We start from the raw sequence: 22687 nt of genomic DNA, 5'->3' as shown, positions 1-22687 counted from the left end.
CTATCAAAAAGTTGCAAACTAGCTCCCTATACTATTTTTTGTCACCAACAAAACCCTCAACCTTCCAAAAGTTGCAACATGACCCCCCTTTAGCAACCAGCAGTCAGATTTGAGCTGTCAAAATGGCAATTGCTATATCTTTTGATAAAAATACCCTTTCAAATGACCATTTTAACCTTTTTAATTTTTATTTGACAAAAAAAATTCTTGAACTCCCTCTATTAGCCAATACATCTCATAAATCATAACCCCATTCTTGCAATCTGCTTTTAGATCCCATAACCCCACTATTGCACTCAATCTACCTTACACCCCAAATTTATTTTCAAAAATTTTAGAAACTATTTCTTCCTAAAAACTTAAACTGTTAAAGATATAACTTAAATATATAAATTCTTCAACAAGTTAGTGGGTATAACTTAAATATATAAATTCTTTAATACGTCTTTTCACCAGTAACCTTCTTTTAATATATGTTTTTTAATTTTTTAATTAGAGTCGAACTAATTACTCTTATTTTAATATTCTTATGGCACCATTAACTGCGGACTTGAGGAAAGCTCCTTTGTTCACTATAAAATAATAAAATAAATGTTTGGAGTTTTTATAAGCTATATAGGAGTGATATGATACTCCATATCCGCGGTGTAGTCGATTCAATTTCGAACTCATTAGCCATAGTATTAAGGTTAATTTATGTAATCCGTGTATATAGCAATTGTATTTTTTTTTTTTTTTTTTAGCCGACAACGAGAAGGTACTTACTTCGTTCCTTGGTTAATATATATATATATATATTAACTACTCATATGTTTTTGGTTTGTATAGAATTACTCCAAGATTATTGCTAGCAGGGTTTGATTAATTTATATGTATACTCCAATTATAGGTAAAGCAAATTTTTTATCAGAAATTTCTTTATTTCATGGTTGTAGTCGTGTTACGTGACAAATAATAGTATTCAAAGAGTAAATGTTTAGAAATAAATTGTGATAAATAACAGTATTCAAAGAGTAAATGTTTATGAATAAATTGTTGCGCGGTCAAGTATTCAATTGTGTCAAATTTTGCTTATGTCACTGCAGGTAATTAAGTGGGACTATATAGTTCTTAACTGTATAATAAATTTTCGAGTTTAAGATTTTTTATTGCAACAACAGAGTCTCACAACAAATATAATATCCACTAATAATTTGAATGAAAATTCATATTGGTGTGAGTTATGTTTGTGCCATGTCGATATAATTATATACACAAACACCACCCTAAAAATTCATATATTCATAAATAACATGAATAATAATGAATAAAAAATAGGAATTTGCTTCCAATTATGAGATCTTTTGCTTAAATCTAATTTGAATCACTCTCTTGTCTATACAAAACAAGCATTCCAATGGCGAAAAATTGCTCACCTGGCGAATCTCATATACCAAGTAATATTTATGCTTAGGTTTTAATTATAATATTCCATTATCATTTTTTTTTTCTTTTCTCTGAAGGTAAGAGTTATATGAATAAGTTGAATGTATACTGCAAAAGCCCAATGAACAGAGGCCCAAAACAAGCCTACAGACAGAGGAACCAACAGTGGCCCATTCAACAGTTGATGAAGACAATAATATTCTAGAAGCCCTAGAATAGCTTTGTCTAAAACAACAATTCATCCGGTGTGCTCAGTGTGATGAGGCAGAGCCTCCGGTGGCGGTCTGATGAAGGACTGGGGAAGATCCCACTCTAGCATGAGCCTCCTCGCAGTGGGTGAGTCTTTTACACTTAAGGAAGTTAACCTCTGTTTCAGCATATCCATGGTGCGATTCAGCACCCTTGTTTGTGTATTGCTCTATTAATTAGGTTCTGCTCCCAATTTGGTTACTGTAGGACCTCCTACTGTTGTATATATTGTATATAATTTTGGTTCTAGTTGATCAACTCACAGTTAATTAATTCTTAAAAAGGATTTATTTAAATAGGCTCAAGTACTTCTTGATCAGTAGGATCTGAAAGGTTTTTAAGCCCACAAAAATATAATTGGTGGAAAAATAGTAATTTTATAAATTTCATCGTATCATGTCAAACTAATAGGCAGAATATAAATTATCCATTAAACATTTCTTTATTTTCATTCAATATAGGTATCAATTGCATGGTACATATTAATGTTTCCACTTATTGTCATGCATATTCATAAAAGGCCAGAGAAATCATTGAAGAGAGCTTCTTGGAGAGAGAAAGCTTAGAGGGAGAATGTTTGGTAGAGAGAGAGAGGTTCCAGTGTGTCTCTAATGGTGAACTGTTGACCCATATGAGCTTCTCAAAGAGATTCGGGTAACCCTTTCATTAGTGCTCGGATGGAGGCTTCTTGCTCTAGAATGTCATCCCTGTTCGCTTTCGCAGCCCTTAACTCTTCTTCAATAGCAATTTTTCATTCAATCCCTTCTTTTTCTTATTCTTTTCTATTTTCAGCAATTGCTTGCTGAGGGTGCAGATTTGTTCCTCCAGAAATCCAAGATTCTTTCTCTTCGACTGATACCTTTGCATAGGTTTTATCAAACAGGCAACAGAGCCTTCCTCCAAGGTGGAATCGTAGTCTCCAATTCTCAAAACCCTCGGATCTTGATCCTAGACCCTAAATTTCGGCCACTCTCTGAACCCTAACCCTAAATTTCAGCCACTCTCTGAACCCTAACCCTAAATTTCAGCCCTTTGAAATCCTTTCGCTAACTATGGAGAGATTTCCGGATTCGGCTAACCTATATGCCCATAGCAGGGCATTTGAAGAACTACAAACATGAGAATTTGAAGCTAGAGAAGCAGAAAGAGAACATTCTGAACTTGATGGAGTCCGTCAATGGACAAGTGAGAGTGAATACAACGAATCATATTGATGCTCTAGCTTCTGTGGGAGAGTGGACAGGAAGAGATGTGTAAGCTGTAATCTCTTCGGTGGTGGATAAGAAATTGCAAGAAATGCTCATCAATGCTGCTAAGAAAGCCCGAATTTCATGAGTTTACCATCCAAAGATGATACATTACCGGGATGATGATTCGAGGAGGAAGGGCTCTTGCCTATTTGATAGAACCTCTGCAGAGGTATCAGTCCAAGAGAAAGAATCTTGGATGTCTGGAGGAACAAATCTGCACCCTCAGCAAACAATTGCTGAAAATAGAAAAGAAGATGAAAAAGAAGGGATTGAATGAAAAATTTGCTATTGAAGAAGAGTGAAGGGCTGCGAAAGCGAACAGGGATGACATTCTTGCTCTACAAGCCTCCATCCAATCACTAATGGAAGGGTTACCGAATCTGTGGTGGTTGATTCGGAAGAAGTCGATGTTGAAGTAGTCAAGATATGGGTGGGAAAGCCAATAGAAATTTTGATTCCCATAACCCATGGCGACTCTCTGCAGGACACTCTGATCAATGCAGCTAAAAGAGCAAAAACCTCTTAGATCTTCTATGATAGGATTGCTAAAGAGCGACTTTCACAAGTGCGACCCCGGAATCTCACGATCCACTACTGATTTCTTTCTGGTAAGTCACCTAGCACCTAGTTCTCTGTGTGTTTGTGTGGGTATCTCTAGAATATTCCTGTCTTATTTATTTGTTTCAAATTTTTTTTTTTTCCATGTATCAACTAGTTAATATTTTAATTTATTTTCTATCTAAAAATGAATAGCAGTAGTATTTTTGGTGATCATAACAGACTAGGATTCAGCCCCGTGTGTTGTTTGATAATAGGAGGGTGGAATCACCTCACATGAGCTTAATCCGCGGAAATAATACCAAGAAATATATATCTCTTGCTAAGTTGACATAAGCCAGTTAGGTACAATAAGACCACCAATTAGGTACAATAAGGCCGCCAGTCAACTCAGGCCTAATTGGCTTTCTTCGACTTGGAATCACCTCACATGAGCTTAAACCGCGAAAATAATACCAAAAAAAATATTTCTCTTGCTAAGTTGACATAAGCAAATTAGGTACAATAAGACCGCCAATTAGGTAAAATAAGGCCACCAATCAACGCAGGCCTAATTGGCTTACTTCGACTTGGGATGAGCATCATTGCTATAATACTAAAAGCCATAAGTCTCACTCTATTTCCCAAACTCACATATTCACTTTTTTTTTTTCTTTTTTTTAATTTAATTTTTAATTTTTAATTGCCAATAAATTCACACACTCATTTTATGACTTGAACCGTCACTTCTCACATAATCACTTTTTTTATGCCATAAAATTTGATTCTAATCTTTCGCAGCTTATGTTTTGTTTACTTTATTTACGGGAACCTACTTATAAAAAAAAAAAATTACGGTAACCATCATGCATGTTGTAAAAAGCGACAAGGAACCAAAATAGAGGACTAGAAAGTCTAGAAGTTTATTCTTTTTTGGATTATTTTTCTTCCATGGACCTCCCATTGTTTAATGAGTGGTTCAAATGTATCACAAAAGCAATTAGATCTACTTCGACAATAAAACATTAGGAAAAAGGCAAATGCTACTGAAAGGATCTGATACAGAATACAAAAAGGCGACAAATGTTAAAACATAAATGCAGTTTGAACAGATTTGGCAATAATCCTACTTAGCTGAAGCTAATATTCAACTAAAAAATAAGCATATCTGCTAAAATTGTTTTCTATCTGCTAAAATGGTTCATTTGTAACTCTTAAATCACAGTTTTATTCGGGCATTGTATTGTTAATCTCAGCATAGAGCTGTGTTATAATTCAATACCTGCACTAATATTTTGTGCCAATGCTAAAAATGGAAATTGATAAGTGTTAAATGGAGCCTTATGCTTTAATTGAGATATGGGTACGTACCATTTTATGGTTAACGTACTTGTAACATACTCTTGCCTTCCATTAGAGTTCTCTATTATTAGAATCTCAAGGAGTTAGTATGATCATTGCCTTCTTTGAATGAAAAAGTAAAGATATAAGTAATTTAAAGATTTAAAGTATATATGTATATACAATGTAGCAACTTTGAGATTCTCTAGGGTGTTCTTAAGATGTGGCTTTTTAAAAATTTTGTTGGAATCTGTGGGCTCCATATCAGTTGATGCATTCTAAGCCAGACAGTGAAAAAGAAAAAGAGAAAAAAGAAGAAGCTTATTTGATGTAATTTTTCTATGTTATATATCATTCTCCATCTTTGAATGATTCTTTATTTCATTACTCTCTTAAAATGTTATTTGTGTGTGCTCTCTGAGTTTGATGAATCTGATGCTTACTTGACATATGTGCTAAAGCATAGCTACAATCAGAGTGTCCCAAAACACAAGTTAAAAGAAGATGCTTGTACTACTTTAGATTGTTCTCTCAATATCATACTCATAAATTGATTACAAAAGGAAGGGAAAAAATCATTAGATTCATTACCATGTGTATGAGAATATGCTTGTTACTTTACTGGCAAATCATGGACTGACTTATAATCAAGCATATTTAAATTAAGGTTGAAGAAATCATGATCATGAACAAGAAAACTGTACAAATATAAAATTTTAATTAATCTCTCTCCATGATGCTATTAACTCAGCACATCTGAGTTTCAGCCTTGAGTCTGTTTGGCTAAGTTATGACATGCCAGACTTTAACTGAGAAGTATCATATGTTGTGCTGATTTTTATTTTTTTTTCCTCAAGTATCATATGTTTCATCCTACTATATTTATTATGAAGTAGTAAAATTTCATTCTACTAGTGTATTTAAATGCTAATGGCTGGAGAGGGAGCAAATATGGTTATCTCTCTGTGTGTTTGTGTGCGCGAGATGAGTATTTTCAGTATATGTTATTCTTACTCTTGGTTTAATTGTTTAGGTACCTTACAACTTTCCTTAATTTAAAGGTGGAAGAAATCATGATCATTAACAAGAAAACTGTACAAATATGAGATTTTAATTAATCTCTCTCCATGATGCTATTAACTCAGCACATCTGAGTTTCAGCCTTGAGTCTGCTTGGCTAAGTTATGACATGCCAGACTTTAACTGAGAAGTTGAAGTTTTACTTTGTTGTGCTGAATTTTTTTTGTGTTGCTTTGATTTCCTCGAGTATCATATGTTTAATTCTACTAGTGTATATTTATTATGAAGTAGTAAAATTTCATTCTACTAGTGTATTTAAATGCTAATGGCTGGAGAGGGAGCAAATATATTCTTCTGTGTGTGTGTGTGTGCGGAGATGAGGATTTTCAGAGTATGTCATTCTTACTCTTGGCTTAATTGTTTAGGTACTTTACAATTTTCCTTCCCAAACTAAGTGATCTCATGCAATTGGAATTGATAGTGGGGGGCATCTGATACATGGAGCTCTCCTTCCCTACATTGCTCAGCTAGAGGCATCTCATTTTTTTTTGTATAGATTTTCACTTCAGTGAGTACCCTTCAGTTTACTGTTCTGTTCATGAAAAGCTAGAGGCATCTCATCTTTGTATAGATTTTCACTTTCAGTAGTGAGTGCTCTTCAGTTTACTGTTCTGTTCATGAAATATTGTGTGTGATTCCCTTTCAGAAACTGCATGAGATGAGCCCGTAATCTTAGTTGTCTTGGATTTTTTGAGGAACTTGCAGGTTCATTAATGCCTGCTCCTAATTTCCAAGCTGTGGATTTTCGAACTATGAATGGGATATGTCTTTTAGGTCTGAAATTGATTTTTTGCAAGATGTGGATTTTTGAACTATGAATGGGATATATCTTTTAGGTCTTAAATTGATTTTTTGTTTGGCTTATTATCTGGTATTGGCCTTTTGACTTGATTATGCCATGAAAACACTGTTACTTTCTTTAATTTTCAGCTTCTTGTGCAAATTGGGATTTAGCATGGAGAGCTATGTTAATTGTAGCATATGTTGATGTTGTAGTGTCATTTAAAATTTATTAAGTTTTAGCAGTCGAGTGTATTTTGTTAGTCACCTGATTTGCTGACACCTGCTGCAGAAGTGCTCCATGAGATCTATTTTTTGGTTAAGTTATGTTTTTGGTTTTTCTCTCTTTATTTCTCTTTATTCAGCGTAGAGTGTAGTTGACATTTGAAGTGTGTTTGTTTCTTATATTGGAGTCTTTAATCTTAGGAAAAGTAGGAGTACAACAGCCTAAAAAATATTCTTTGAAATCTCTCTCTCTGTGTATGGAACTGAGTTATGAGAATTTCATGTTGTGTCTCTTTGAATTAGCTTAACCATTGCTAGCTGAAGTTTACAGTACCTGGGGTAAGATTTCTATTTTATTTTCCACTCTCTAATTATTCTTCTTAGGTATTGTTCACATTTCCAGAATAACCTGATGGTTCATTTTTTCAAACCCTACCAAGTCTCAATCAACCTTGACCCATTCCCTTATCAATTAGTCTTAGTTTAATACTGAAGATCCTAAAATCTTTGCTGTCCAAAAATTTCAACACACTTCTTTTTTGAAGTCTGCAACCTACGACTTTATAATTTTAGCCAATTTCAACTTTGTTCAATTCCTATAGTCTACAAATTTTCTACTATCCATTTACACTACGAATTACAAGCTTTCCTCCAAAAAAAAAAAAAAAAAATCAAATATGAAGCATCAGCTCTAAGGTTTGACTTCTCTTGGGTGCAAACAATTCCTTGGGAGGGGGTGTGTGTGTATAAACTAGGAAAAAAATATCAACTTCCTTCAGAAATCAAGCAATGGGATCATCTTCGTGGATTTCCATTTTTTTAAACTCCTTCCTCAATAGTCAATGCCAGACAAGAGAGGCAACCCAACAATCGCAGTAGTACTCCATAAAGCATTGCAGTCCTGCTTTGAATGCCTTCAATCACAGATCTAATGCCCGAGTAGTGAATATAATTATTCAATTCAGGACTTGAATTGAAGGTTGCTTCCTATCATAGGTAATCATGAGAGAATGCAAAATGAAGTTGGTTAAGTAGGATCTTGAATCATAGGCGGTGATCTAAAGGAAATACAAGCTTCTTTTACTTCATTGAGTATGTACCAATTTAGGGTCACTAGAGCTCTAGATATGCAGTGGTGTGGAGTCAAATCTGTTTGACGAGTCCTTCATAAAACCCAACCATGCAAACCTGTTTGATAAAATGCACAACGAGCTAAAATTCGCTATAAGCAACGTTTTAGGACACCAAATTTACTATGTAAAACCCTAATATAGGGAAACGTCCTGGAGGCGTTAAAGCGTAGTTCCAAATCCACCATAAGCAACGTTGTAAGTGTACATACTCTCACTCACAGCACACACCAATCTCACCACAAGTTCACTGAAGCACTCACCCTGTCCAAAGCAACCAATGCTTGGACTCACCAATTTCACTACAAGATCACTCAAAACACTCACCCTGTCCACAGCACCCATTGCTTGGACCAACACACACAAAAGCAAGTAATGAATGAAAAACAAACTCTCAAGTATACAAAATAGGACTACAATATGACTAGCTTGACTTGTGGCTTGAAATAGACTCAGACAAGCTTGAAATGATTTACAACAGATGTTCAAGCTATACCACTGCTCTATTCAAGAATGAGAAGCTTTGATAGATCTCAACCCACCATTTTCTGTATACTGCTTAACTGCAGACTTAGCACAGCTGCATTTTCTATCTATTGCTTGGACCCCAGACTTAACCGGTGATTTTTGCTAGGATTTCTACAAATAAATTCTCAAGAATACAGAAACTCTCACTCTCACTCTCACTCTCACTCTCACAAAGGTCTCTCTACAGTAGCTCTTGATTTGATGGATTAGCAGTGAAAAACCATAGCTTTACTCTCTCTCTCTGACTTGCTCAGTACAAGGCAATGCTGCACCTTTTGAATTCAAATACATGCAGCACCTGAATAGGCTAGCACTGAGACATTCTCTCTGCAATAGAACCTGCTAGAACACAAATGAGCTCACAGGACACGTGGCACTACACTCAAGCACAATTACTATAATACCCTTGAGGGACTGTTAGCGAATTCCTGAAAACTTTGAAAACACAAGGAAGCTGCAGGCATGCTAAATAGGCTGTAATTAAGTGACAAACCGAACAATGCTCCAGAATAGTAATAATCCAAGCACAATGCAGATAATTAACACAGGTAATGCTGCAGATGAGTGAGCAGAGAACTGAGATAGCGAAATGAGAACATGAGTATAGCTTGAGAACAAATATGATATGATGCACACACACAGAGCACACAACATTGATTTTACATTAAAATATCTAATGTGTCTCAAGAGACCATAGACCAACAGGTTTTCCTGGATCAGTCACTATCTAAAGTATTTACTCTGTCTTATCTTTAGAACAAAGTCAGTTTGTGTCACCCGGTTTTGTATCACTAGGATTGGTTTGCTCTACCTACTTTGGTTGATTTGGTTCCATTCGACTGGCTGATATGTTGTAGAATGGTAGATATATAACGTAAGTTAACAAGTGAAGCTTTGAAAGTTAATACTTTGTCTGAAACTTCAAAAGTTAATTATTTTCGAAGCTTCACTTTCCATTAAACTAACAAGTGAAGCTTCAAATATAATTCCTTGATTCTACTTTAATTACTGAGCTTTGTCTCATTCCTTTATTATTTAATCCCAAGATCTTTTTAACCACTTTCAGAATTGTATCATCCCTCTTGAAGTTGGTACATGGATCACTCTTAGCGCTGTCTCTTTTATTCCAAATTGAAACCTTCAATGTATCATTACTTCAAGCATCAATTTATTCCTCTAAGGAGATCTGTTGATTGTTCCCCAACATATGATTTTTTTTTGGGAAATCAGTCTTTCTCAAAATGACCAAAAAAGCACACTTTAATTTTTCAAAACTTATAATTTATAAATCATACCTGTTATGCTGCCTAAATATAATCCAAGATTTTCTTAAAAAACACAAAAAGCCATTTTTCTATGTTTCTAAAAAAATTATAAAATTGAAAATAGAATCATAAAGTTGTCAAAATCATAAAAATCCTAAAATTCGTGAATGTTTTGGTCTAAGTTTCTTAAATCCCTAAAAAAAAAATTTAGTTTTCATTAATAGTAGAATTTTTAAATCCTAAAAAGCACAAATTTGCAAAAGCCTGGTCTCATAAAAACCTAAAAGCTAAGAAGCACGGACACGGATACGGGATACGGATACGACACGACACGGACACGGCGACACGGCAAATCTAAAAAAATTAGGACACGGACACGGCGAATAGTGTATATAAATATATATATATATATCAGCATTAATAATTTTTTAAAAAAAACACTGATATGTTTAGGTTGGAATATATATATATATCACTGATATGTTAGTATATATATATATCAGCATCTTTAGGACACGGACACGGCGAATTGTGGCATCTTTAGGTTAGTATATATATATATCAGCATCTTTAGGGTAGTACAAAACAAAAAATAGAACATATCACCATTAAAAAAAAATAATAATAACATATCAGCATTAAAAATTTAAAAAAAAAAAAAAAAAAAATCCCAGAAAAGTGTGTCCGAACCGTGTCCGAGCTGTCTGAGCCGTGTCCGTGGCGTGTCCGAAAAATAAAATAAAAAAAAAAAAATTCCAGACACGTTTTTTGGCGTGTCCGACACGTGTCGGACACGGATTCTTCGCCCATTTTGGAGTGTCTGTGCTTCCTAGCCTAAAAGAAAATTTTTGGGTTTTATTAATCTATGATTTTTTAGGGGAGGTGATATATGCACTCCCTTTTTCACTATTGTACTCCACTTTTCTTTTCTTTTAAATGAAATGTTAAGAAAGTCCCTAAACTTATTGATGCATCATCCCTTATTTTATAATACCATAACTACCCTTTATACATAATCATTAACTTTTTTTACCGACTTGACTTCAACTAATTTTTTAAATTGTTTTTTGTTCCTCTCAAAAAAGATAATTTACTCAAAGAAATATGCATCAGAAATTAATTTTATATTGAATTTTGTAATTAAAAATGGAAAATCTGAAAAATAAAGAAATGGTTAAGTTGCACGAAGTAATTGATCTTGTTAACACGGGAAGCTCCATTTATTTCAAAGGACAACACTATGATGGTTGGAGGGGGGGGCGTCCTGGTATCAACTTTTCACTTCTGCTAATTGAGCTTGCTAATCTTTAGTATCACTTTGATTGGAAACTAGCAAATGGCGTGAGCACAGAAAATATTGATATGGAAGAGGCATTTGGTCTTACAATGCACACAGTCACACACACAAAAAAACTCCTCTTTGCCTGGTGTCCACCCCTATATATGTGTGAAACTTAATAGAAATTAAGATTGAAGTTTAGAAATCTGAAACATGTTTTCTTATTATTTGTATGAGATTTACTAACTTTAATCCCCACATTTCCAAGTATTACACTCATAAAGACGTGTAAAAAGGAGAAATTCCAGCATATCCAACTTTGTTTGAACATTACAGACCTAAAAGGCATAGAGTCTACCAACAATCTTTCAGCAGAAAAAAGTTAGTACTGAAACTAACACGACTAATTGCCATGATATAGGTGATAATGTTATTAAGCAAATACAGTGCTTAATTTGTGGTAACTATAGCTCATAGCATTAGCAGTAAGTGGAAGTTCCGACCCGTACCTTACTATATGTTTACCCATATCATAGAGGAAGAGAGAGTGTGTGTGTGCATCTTGGAACAATGTTATGACAGGTATAGTGTGTGTGTGTGTGTCTTGGAACAATGTCATGACAGGATTAAAATATACTGATTGACAGTGACCTGGTGAGTTTTTTTTAATTCTCTTATTATTACATTCAAAATTTTTGGGGTGAACATCGAGTTACAGATCCCTGGTTCAGGATAGTTGGAAATGCTACGGGGTCTCAGACTCCTAGTTTTGGGTAGTGTAGAGCCTGATAAATACTATACACCAGGCTCAACTTCGTGGTAAGAGGGGGGGGGGGTTGGGGGGTGTATTTTGGTAATTTATGCGCTTGTTCGGTTGCCCTAGTGCATGAGGGCGCTGTATTTATTTATTCTGAACTCTGTGTATTGTGTGCTGTTTTTCTGAACATAGTGAAATCCCTACAATCCACGTAGCCCTAATTCTTTGGGTGAACCATGTAAAATCTGTGTATTCTTTTATGTGTTTGATCTATTTTTCTCTTAATTTTTGCAACACTCAGTATATAGGCTTGCTCGGATGACCGTAGTAACAGGACACGCCACAAGTGACATTAAGGTATTTGTATAATCAACCAGATGAAGCAAATCCATCATGTGAACACTGGCTAAATATTTAGATGTGGATATCAGTATTCAGTGCTAGTACTGCTCAATTGGGACTTATTTTTTAATAGACGAGCCATTATTTAATGAAATGGTAAAATTTTAGGATGACAATCATGAGCACAAGGCACATTATCTAAGCACAAGTTTCCTGTGGTGGCTTTATGCTTTAAATTAGTACCTGACTCAGTGATGCTAAAGTTTTGGAACTTTTGGTATTATATATCACCACTCTTTGCAAAGAAATGACTTTTGTCATTGAGAGGAGATTTTGGGGTTTTTCATGGAATGGTTTTGCAACCTAAGCTCAGTGAACTTTTCATGTAATCTTGAAAACTTGTGCTCCTATCGGCTAGGTTTAGAGACTTCATGTCCCAGAGTGTGTCATTATTCTCTGTGGGTACTGGAAGAACCTTTTCGTTCTTACTGTATCCTTGGCTGAATGGTATTCCTCTGAATAATCAGTTTGGCCCGAGGATTTGGAGACAGTGTGGTGTTGACAGGTCTACTAAAGTGCTGTTTTTTTAGACACAATAATTAATACTTGGTCTATTACTTCTCAATGGTTGCTGATTCGATTACCTTCAAGAGGATTGTTGCAGGTCATGAAGATGAGATTCATTGGTCTTCTGGATCCTTTTCCTTTTAAGAATGTGTGGAATGCTTGTAGGTGGAGAGGTACTAAGGTCTTTTGGCAACAGTTAGCTTGGAATTCTTGCAGGCCTAGGAGTTGTCTTAGTGCTTTTTTTATTCTGAACAATGTTGTGCCTTCCTTTTGTAACCTTCTTTGTGTCATAATTGTTGGAAGGGCTTTTTCTCTTTTGGTTCACTGCTATGTCTGTGTGGGATTGGTTCTTCTCTCTTATGGGATTCAAAGTGTCTGCTTCATCTTTTTTCGAGTTTTCTGTCCGATTTCTTCGTGTTACAGCTGGCTCTGCTATTAGAGCTCAATTTTGTAGGAATGCCTTCTATGTTGTGGTTTGGATAGGAATGGCAACGGGGCAAGTATGGCATAGGTTTGTCTAAACCCGTACCCGTCCCATTTAATTATGGACAAATCTATATCTGCCCCATAACCGCACGGTTTTAAAGTTTACAGTCCATACCCGCCCTGGAAGATGAGTGTATCCGGTCTGGTCCCCGACTGCCCTGTTTACGTTGTTGTTTTTTTTGTTATCTATTTAAATAAATTGATAAGATATATATATATATATATATGAATACAATAATGTGCATACATCTATGATACTTGTATACATCTACATATATAATATTTTTTTAAAAAATAAAAGTATAAAGTGCAGGTTGGGGCGGATTTTTATCTAAACTTGTTCTCGCCTCGTAACCCATGACAGGTTTAAAATTTTATTCCATATCCTCTCAGACCTCTCCTATGCCATTAGGGACGAGACTCTGGCAGTACAAATTGCCATCCCTAGATTTGGAACCTGTGGACAGAAATGAACTCTAGAATCCATGGTGGATTGCAAAGAAATCCTACTCAGATTGCTACGGAGGCAGTTTAATTTTGAGACTGCTTTTGGTCTTGGGCTCTCCATTTATGATCTTGTTGCTGTGTTAGTGGTGTCTAATTGGATAATTTATTTTTGATGCATGTTGCCTTTGTTGAATATATCAAGTCAAATACTATGAATTATGAAGAAATGATGCATTAACGAGTTTAATGATCTTTTTTTATTCTTTTCTATTATAAGAGAAAAAACAAAGAAGTGAATTGCAATGGTAGAAAAGGAAAGCTATAATATTGTCTCATTATTTTAGGCTCTAATTTTCATGAAGCAAGGAAAAAGTCACAAAATATATATGTGGAAATAGAATGTTAGGATTTTTGAAATTTAAGGGTTTTAGTTCGAATATATATATATATATATATATCTATACACACACACACACACACACTACATATTAGGTATATATGTATATATAATGGTATAGCGGTTAAGGGTATCTTTGGAATTCTGAATTTTGGCCAAGTCACGAGCCATGTGCTTCCAAGCCTTCTATTTAATGTTAAATATGAGATGCTGAACTAACTCTTTACAACAAACTAGATAGTTCCAAGGCTTAAGTATTACAATGATAGTTCAGGCGAATTTCATGAGAGAGAAGAAACTAGATAGGGTTTAGTGCACTTAACCCTACAGAATATGCAGCCTTTGTTTTTTTTTTTTTTTTAACCTAATATGAATATTATATATATATATTTTTTACTTATACATATATTTTTTTATAATTGTATTGTCCCAAATATCCTTATTGTGCATTTTAGTCACCCATTATATCAATTTTTCATTATATTTTGCATCTTATACTAAATATTCGTGTCTCATGACTCATTTAAAACAGAAGTAGGTTATTAAACTAGTCATACAGTCTTATGAGTTACACAACTTCTTTATTAAACAGGTTATATACAGGTTGTATTGTTTACTTATTTAATAAACAGGTGGTGTTTGTGTCAAACGTGTTGTGTTTATATTGATCAATATAATTATATCGACACGATACAAATGTAACCCACAACAACATGAATTTTTATTCTAATTATTAGTCGATATTATATTTGTTGTGACACTCGGTTGTTGCAGTAAAAAGTCTTAAACTCGAAAATTTATTATACGGTTCAGAACTATATAGTCCCGCTTACTTACCTGCGGTCAAATAAAAAAAAAATTGACACAATTGAATAGTTGACCGCACGTGATTGGTCGAGATCACATAAAAATTTATCCCTAAACATTTACTCTTTGAACACTGTTATTTGTCTCGAAAGCTGGTAATACGACTACTTACATTGGACCTGTCTAGTACGCGTTTTATTTATAGTGTTTTTGTTTTTGTCTGGTTTTGTAGCCGTGAACAGTGGAAAAAACACGTGTTTTGTTTTATAGTGTCGAAACTTTTCTTGAATAGTAGCCAAAAGTCAAAACATCAACATGTTTCCACACTGTTGTATTATAGCAATGAACAGTACCAAAAAAAAAAAAAACTCTAAAATGACCTTTTAAAAAACAAAACTTGTAATACTTTTTTACAACATGTTTTTATGTTTTTGTTTCCAAAAATTTTACAGCAAGTAAATATTACCAAGCATGCTATCAATTACTATTAAATATATCAAACAACAAAACACTTATTTGTTTCAAATAGAAAACAAAAATATAAAAAAAAAGTGAGTAGTCTGTTCCAACTATCACAATTAATTAAAAATAAGTGTTGTATGAGGTATATGAGCATTCCCCCTTCTTAGATTTGTCTAATTTATGGTCCTTCCATTTTAAATGTTCGCCTTTTGGGTGTACCAAAATAACTGTTCCTTGTTCCTTGTTTTGTATAGACGAGAGAGATTAAAATTAGATTTAATTCAATCATCAGATTATTCGTGTAACATATATTTCACACATTTATATATATGAATGTATGTGTTCTTTAGGTTTTATATACCTCTATCTGTTTGAAATACTTTTTTTATTTCTGCAGATTGTTAATTAATTTATAATCTGTGAATTTGTGAAGATAAATGGCAAAAGCTGCACAGCTGACCTCTAATTTCATACTACAGAAGGTGACTTCTTTCCCTTATCATAAAAAACTACGTCCCTTTTCTGTTATTGTAATTATAATCATTATATTATTATTTTCATAGTGAATTTAATGCATATCTTATGGTTTATATCTTCAACTTTTTAGAATATACTATGTGGAAATCAATTAGTTTGCTATGTTGGCTAACAAATTTTTTTTCTTCTTTTTTTCGATTTCTAGTGTAACACTAGCAGTATTTATTTGGAGGATCGGATTAGTCAATTGCAAGATGACATTCTTGTTATCATTTTGTCTCTGTTGACAATGCGAGAAGCGGCAAGAACTAGTGTTCTCTCAAGTAGATGGAAAAATCTGTGGATCATGACTGGTAGTTTGGACTTTGATGCTTCGAAGGCGTTGTGGGAAGTTAAAAATAGAGTGGATGAGAATTTCCTGAAAGATGAAAGGGCTAAGTATGTAAGCTGGGTAAATCGAGTCTTGAACTCACATAAGGGCACAACTATAGAAAAATTCAGAGCTTCTTTTGATTTGGATAAATTTTATGGGATTTATATTGATTCTTGGATCAACTTCGCTATAAAAAAGAGAGTTCAAAGGCTTGAGCTGAACTTAAAACGACTTTATTATTCTAGAAGGAGCGGGCGTTACTCTTTTCCAAAACATTCCCATGTTTTATCCAGCCTCAAAAATCTAACTTCGCTTCGTTTGAATTGCTTAGATGTGAGTGGGGAAGCTCTTGAATACTTATTATCCAACTGCTTGTTTCTTGAAGAATTGCATGTTCAAGACTCTGAACTTGTAGTAAATCTAAAAGTTTCTGGTCCATCACTCAAATTGAAGTCGTTAGCGATGGTTAACTGTTACAATTTGGAATGTATTGGATTTCTTCAGTGAATCTTGTGTCTTTTAAATATCAAGGGGGCTCAAGCACACGCATTCTTTTGGAGAATGTCCCCCATCTCATGGATGTATCTTATGGGGGTCGCTATTCGGATTATATAATAAATGATTTTCGTCAGTTCCCTAGTTATATGTTTCAGCTAGAGAAACTTGCATTGAACTTGAGGGATGAGGTATGTATTAACTTGTCTGTGTGTGAGATATGGATTTTCGGTATATGTTATCCTTACTCTTGGTTTAATTGTTCAGGTACTTTATAACTTTCCCAAGTTTCCCAAACTAAGAAATCTCAGGCAATTGGAATTGACAGTGGATGCATATGATAAATGGAGCCTCCTCCCCTGTGTTTTTCTGCTAAACGCATGTCCTTTTCTATATAGATTTTCGCTTGCAGTGAGTACTCTTAATTTTACAATATATTTTGATAGTTACCTGATTTGTTTCACTCCTGCTCTAAATGTGCTCCATGAGATTATTTTTTGATCAAGTTATGTTTTTGGGTTTTTACTCTTTATTCACAACAGTCTAAAAAAGTTATTTGAAATCTTTTTTTCTGTATGGAAATGAGTTATGAGAATTCACTTTTCGAGTAAAACAAAAAGAATCTGTTACTCCCTCCTCTTTTCCCTCTAACACTAGGAAATTTCTTGCAATGAAGACTATAAATAGTACTCAAATTCTTGTGGATAAGCTGTTTGCTTGCCTCGAAAGAAGTACGAGTAAGTAAAGTGATCTCAGGTAAGCAATCCCGCCAATAAAGCCTGAAAGAGAAAGATAAAGCCTGAAAGTCAAACGACAAGGAGATACTGGTTCCATCCCCAGGAATTTTGTGCATGTTTTAATTAGATTAATCATTGCTAGGTGAAGCCTACAGGAGGACCTGGGGTATTTTATTTCCAAATCTCTAATTATTCTTTTTTTATTTATTTTTTATTTTTTATAATTAAGCAAATTCATTCAAAAAAACCTTCAAAAGGGGAACGCATCCCATAAACAACAAAGGGATCCTATGGTCCCAAGGAAGAAACAAAATCAGTCCTCTCCTCCGGGGAGGAACAATGCCTACCCGAACCCCAAAAACATAAAGATGTAATAAAAACTGACTTAAGAACAACAATCGAGGATTCCTATCCTTCAAAGGATCTATTATTCCGCTCCCTCCACAAACACAACCATAAACACAAAGGCACCATCCTCCAAAACCCACGAGCATGACCTACCACATAGCATCCTCTCCAAGCCTCCATCAGTCCCCTCGCAGATCTAGGCATCACCCACGAAACCCCAAACATAGCTGACAAAAGACACCAACAGCCAAAAGCCACTGGACAGTGAAAAAGAAGATGATCCACCGATTCGCCATTGCACTTGCGCATACAGCACCGTTGACTGTGATTTGTCTTCGCTGCCTCAAATTGTCAAGTGTCAAGATCTTGCCCCACACCACTATCCAAGTAAAGAACGCCACTTTAAGCGGCACCTTAGATATCCACACTGTTTTCCATAGAAACGTAATCCCTGTAGAATCTGAGAGGCATCGGAAAAATGATCTCACTTCAAACCTTCCCCGAGAAGAAGGCACCCAAACAAGCGAATCTCTCTCTCTGCCACGGGTCTCATGCCGATACAAGCATTCTAACAAACCGCAAATGTCATCCAACTCCCAATCCTGAAAAGCTCTCACAAACCGCACATCCCACGTCAGCCTCCCACTATCAAGCCGATAGCAGTCAGCAACCGAGGCATGCCTGTCAACAGCAATCCTAAACAATCTCAATCCATCCCCTTATCCGTTGGCCTTAGTTTAATACTAAATATCCTAAAATCTCTGTTGTCCAAAAAATTTCAACACACTTCTTTATTGAAGTCTGCAACCTACCATGTTATAATTTAAGCCAATCTCAACTTTGTTCGAATCCTAAAGTCTACAAATTATACTCCCTCATTTTAAACTATAAATTACAAGCTTTCCTCAAAAAAAAAAAAAAAAAAAAAAAAAAAAAAAAAAAAAAAATCAAATATAAAACTAAGTGTAGGTATAACTATTGTAAGTTTCAAGTAACATCCTCCATTCTGGTGTTGGAATCCATCATTAGACAATATCAACTTCTTGCAGAAAGCAAGACATGGGATCATCTTCATGGATTTCAACTATTTTTGTACGAAAAGGTTTCTAAAATGTCTCTTTGAACCTACCAACTCTTTCATCGACAGTGATTTGATGCTCAGCATCTGGTGTTTAGGGATAAAACTCCTTCCTCAATGCCAGACATGAGACAACAGAGGCAACTGACAAACACAGTAGTACTCCATAAAGCATTTTAATCCTGCTTTGAATGCCGTCAATCACAGATCTAATGCTGAATAACGATCTTGAATTATGCAATTCTGGACTTGATTTGAAGGTTGCTTTTGATTATAGGTAATCATGGGAGAATGCATAATGAAGCTGGTTAAGTAGAATCTTGAATCATAAGCAGTGATCTAAAGGAAATACAAGCTTCTTTTACTTCATTGAGTATGTACTATTTAGTATTTGTTTTATTAACTAGTGCACATATAGATGTTCCCTTCATTTTCTTTTCGGGACTTAGACTAGTATTATATAAATATAAAAATTCATTTTCCTAAGCATTACTTGTCGAGGGGAGAGAGTCATTATTTTCATAATGGATACCATTGAACCTCTCTTTCTTGAGCCAATCAAATATATCACAATTTCGATACCGTGGAGTTACTTTCTCCAAGCTGGAAAGGCAAAGGGTGCACAGGTGTCCGTATAAAGATCAAAAATGGGGTTTCGTGGATCAGTCATGTTCTAAAGTATTCACTTTTTTTGTCTTCAGAACAAAGTTGATTTGTGTCAACACCTGGTTTGCGTCACTAGGATAGATTTTCTCTACCTACTTTGGTTGATTTGGTTCCATTCGACTGGCTGATATGTTGTAGAATGGTAAATATATAACAAAAACTAATAAGTGAAGCTTTGATACTTGAAAATTAATACTTTGTCTGCAACTTCTCATTTGTGCTAAATATTTAATTTAGTCATGAATACTTTGTCTAAAACTTTTCAATTGTTCTAATCTTCTAATTTAGTCACTTATAATTTGGACTTTTAGTTCTGGGTCCAAGATACGGCTTTCATTTAATATATTCAAACATTTCATAGTCTTCAACTAATTAAAAAATTTGCTTAGGTTTATTTCGAGTTTGTTGGTAAGCTTGAAATGTATATTACTTTCCCCTTCTGATAGTATGCATGAAAATTTCCTTGCACTCATGTAAATATATTGCGTTTCAAATTTCCTTTAGATGTGAATTATTTTTTGCCATCTCTCTATGCCTAGTGGTAGCAATAATCTTGTACTGAAAATTGCTCAGTAGAACTCTCACAATTAAAAATCAAATAATTTCGGTTTTGGCAACCGACAAATTTCATTAGTTTGAATCTGAAAGTGAGTTGAATTTTGAGAGCTCAGCGAGTGTTATATATTTCTCTTACTTGTTTCCCTTTCATTCACAACCAGATAAAAGTAATTCATTTGGACATTTACACTTAACTTGGACAACTTTTGCTGCTAACTAAATGACTATAATTCTCAACTCTTTGTCTGAGTTGTTATGGTGCAAGTTAAGCGTTGCAGTAGTATGTGTTAGTGTAACATAATGTATAATGAAACTTTGTGAAAAGTCTCAAACTTAAATCAATTAAATCTTCTGTCTGGTACGTGTTGTTCATGGTTTTCTTGAAATAGTTGGCTGTCTGGTACGTGGTGTTCATGGTTTTCTTGAAATAGTTGGCTGTCTGCTCAAAATACTTGAGACGGTGTTCAAAGATTGCTTTGAAATTGCATTTCCAGTTACTCATTTATTAAAAATAAGGTATTCTTTATATATAATTAACAATCCGCAACATTCAAAGTGTGCACAAAAATACAGAAAAATAAAAAATAAAAATGTTTGCATTCCGTCTTATAGAGTTCAACAAGTTGATTTGTGCTTGAATATATTTTTCACTGCACTGATTATTTTTGCTCTTTGCATGTATATGATGAGGATATCCCTAGTTATCTTCTTCTTCGAACAAGCACGTTATAATTCTTATTTTTCTGTGGCAGTTTATTCAGTGCAGTGGAACTTCTATAGGAAGAAAAACGGTAGGGAATTCTAAAAAACATACGCTCAAATGCATCAAAGTAGTGGAATTGGTTGCATTTGCTGGGCGTAAACCTGATGTTGAGTTTGCTGTGTATATACTTGAGAAGGCCGTGTCACTTGAGAAGATGATTATTGATACACGCTACCTGTATTCAGTCGGAACTCCATCCGAGAATGTGGAAGATGAGGAGAGACTAGCAGCAAAAAAGTGTGCTGAGCAACTCCGTACAAAACGACGTCCGGGAGTTGATTTTGTGATACTTTAAGTTATCAAGAACTACACGATGATTGTTGTATTAGTTCAAACAGGAAAAGAGCTTCCATGACACTTGTTACTATTTTTCTTGTAAATACTTATGAACTAGTACATTCTAATGGAAGTCTCTCTCTATTGAAAAGGGCAACAGAATTGTGTTTCAAGCATTTATTTTGTGATTATGGTGATAAATTACTGATTGGTGATTTTAATTTACTACTGATAAAGTTTGATTTTTTCGATTTGAGTAGATATTGATAAATGGGGAGGATGACTCCCAGCAAGAGAGATTTTGGTAACTGATTAGGGTTGAGAGGGGGTTGAGAGTGAGTTTGGTGCTTCAAAGTTGAGGGAATCAGTTTTGAGGAATTAAATTCTTGATCACTGACTACTCACTAGGTTATCCATATTGATCACTGATGTGTCTAATCACATGCACAAATAATTCCTAAATTTTGTTTATTTGATTTTAGATTCAGAACACAGCTGTCATCATTTTTTTTTTTTTTTTTTTTAAACTTCAATACTTGTTGATGTTTTATTGGGTCACATCATCGTAAGAAGGATCCTTCTTATGCGGCCTAAGACAAACATTGTTCATTAATTATTACAAAAATTAGGAAAGTGATAAATATATATAAAAAAAAACAATGCTTGCTTTAGGTCGCATAAGAAGGAACCTCCTCCTTATAATGAGGTGGCCCAATACATATTATTTGTGGGTTTTGAATCTAAAATTAGACATTGTTCAGGAGGAATATATATATATATATATATATAAATTCATGAAAAATGATATATATCATGAATTCATTTTCATGATACCAATAGTGAAAGACTGGCACTCTATTTATTAGCCATGTATATTTTTTTTTTCTATGTTTTTTCGTTGATATAGAAATTAAAAGTTTCCTCCTTTTTTATTTTTATTTTTTTCATTTATGTATAAATTTTAAAACTTTTCATGTTCATCTTCCCTTCTTTTTCTTTTCTTTTCTTTTTCTCATCCCAATTTCTTCTAAATTTCAAAACATTCCATGTTCTTCTTTTCTTTTGTATCGAATTACAAACTTCTCATTCAAATTTAATTGTTTAAAGATGATTATCACCAAATAAAAACAATAAAAGTAGTTCTATTAGATTTTTCTATGAAAAAAGTTATTTAATTTGGTATAATGTGTCGTTCATACATTATATATAACATGTAATTCTGTACTTGAGAGAGAGAACATGATGATAGAGCCAATGTATGCCTAGAGTCATTCCCCCACTCGGCCCCACTCTTTATAATATGTGGTGTGTGTGTGTATATATATTCTCTAGAACAATATTTGATTTTCGATTCAAAACACAAAAATTATATGAGAGAGAGAGGGAAGGGTCTATTTTTATTGCCTGTAGTCATCGAAAAAAAAAAAAAAAAAAAAAAAAAAAAAAAACGATGTTTTTATTGGGCCCACTCATCATAACAAGGTACGACCTAAGGCAAACATTATTCATATAAAAATGAGAGACATTTTAAAGAAGGGTAATGCCAAGTCCGACCAAATAAA

General features: G+C 34.3%; 1 protein-coding gene across 3 annotated transcripts; it reads left to right on the top strand.

The window, feature by feature from the left end:
• The first annotated feature begins 1631 nt into the window (after window positions 1-1631).
• Window positions 1632-21647, top strand: LOC132284926 (uncharacterized). 3 transcript variants are annotated; one of them, XR_009472397.1, is made up of 7 exons: window positions 1632-1761; window positions 3409-3532; window positions 6248-6390; window positions 15752-15836; window positions 16037-16890; window positions 16967-17110; window positions 20839-21647. XR_009472397.1 is itself a non-coding variant. In XM_059787069.1 (7 exons), exons 5-7 carry the CDS (start codon window positions 16690-16692, stop codon window positions 21142-21144), a joined length of 651 nt encoding a protein of 216 aa, XP_059643052.1. In that variant the 5' UTR covers window positions 1632-1761; window positions 2195-3532; window positions 6248-6390; window positions 15752-15836; window positions 16037-16689; the 3' UTR covers window positions 21145-21647. The 3 variants fall into 3 exon arrangements, 1 of the variants encoding a protein (XP_059643052.1); XR_009472396.1 differs by having other exon boundaries at window positions 2136-3532; XM_059787069.1 differs by having other exon boundaries at window positions 2195-3532.
• Window positions 21648-22687: the final 1040 nt, after the last annotated feature.

Source organism: Cornus florida, unplaced genomic scaffold, assembly GCF_030987335.1.
Source record: "Cornus florida cultivar Cherokee Brave unplaced genomic scaffold, ASM3098733v1 CherokeeBrave_3.0.0_Hap2_Chr11, whole genome shotgun sequence".
In the NCBI taxonomy this organism is placed as follows: Eukaryota; Viridiplantae; Streptophyta; class Magnoliopsida; order Cornales; family Cornaceae; genus Cornus; species Cornus florida.
Note: the sequence above shows the minus strand (reverse complement) of the source record. Positions and strands in the feature narration are given on the sequence as shown.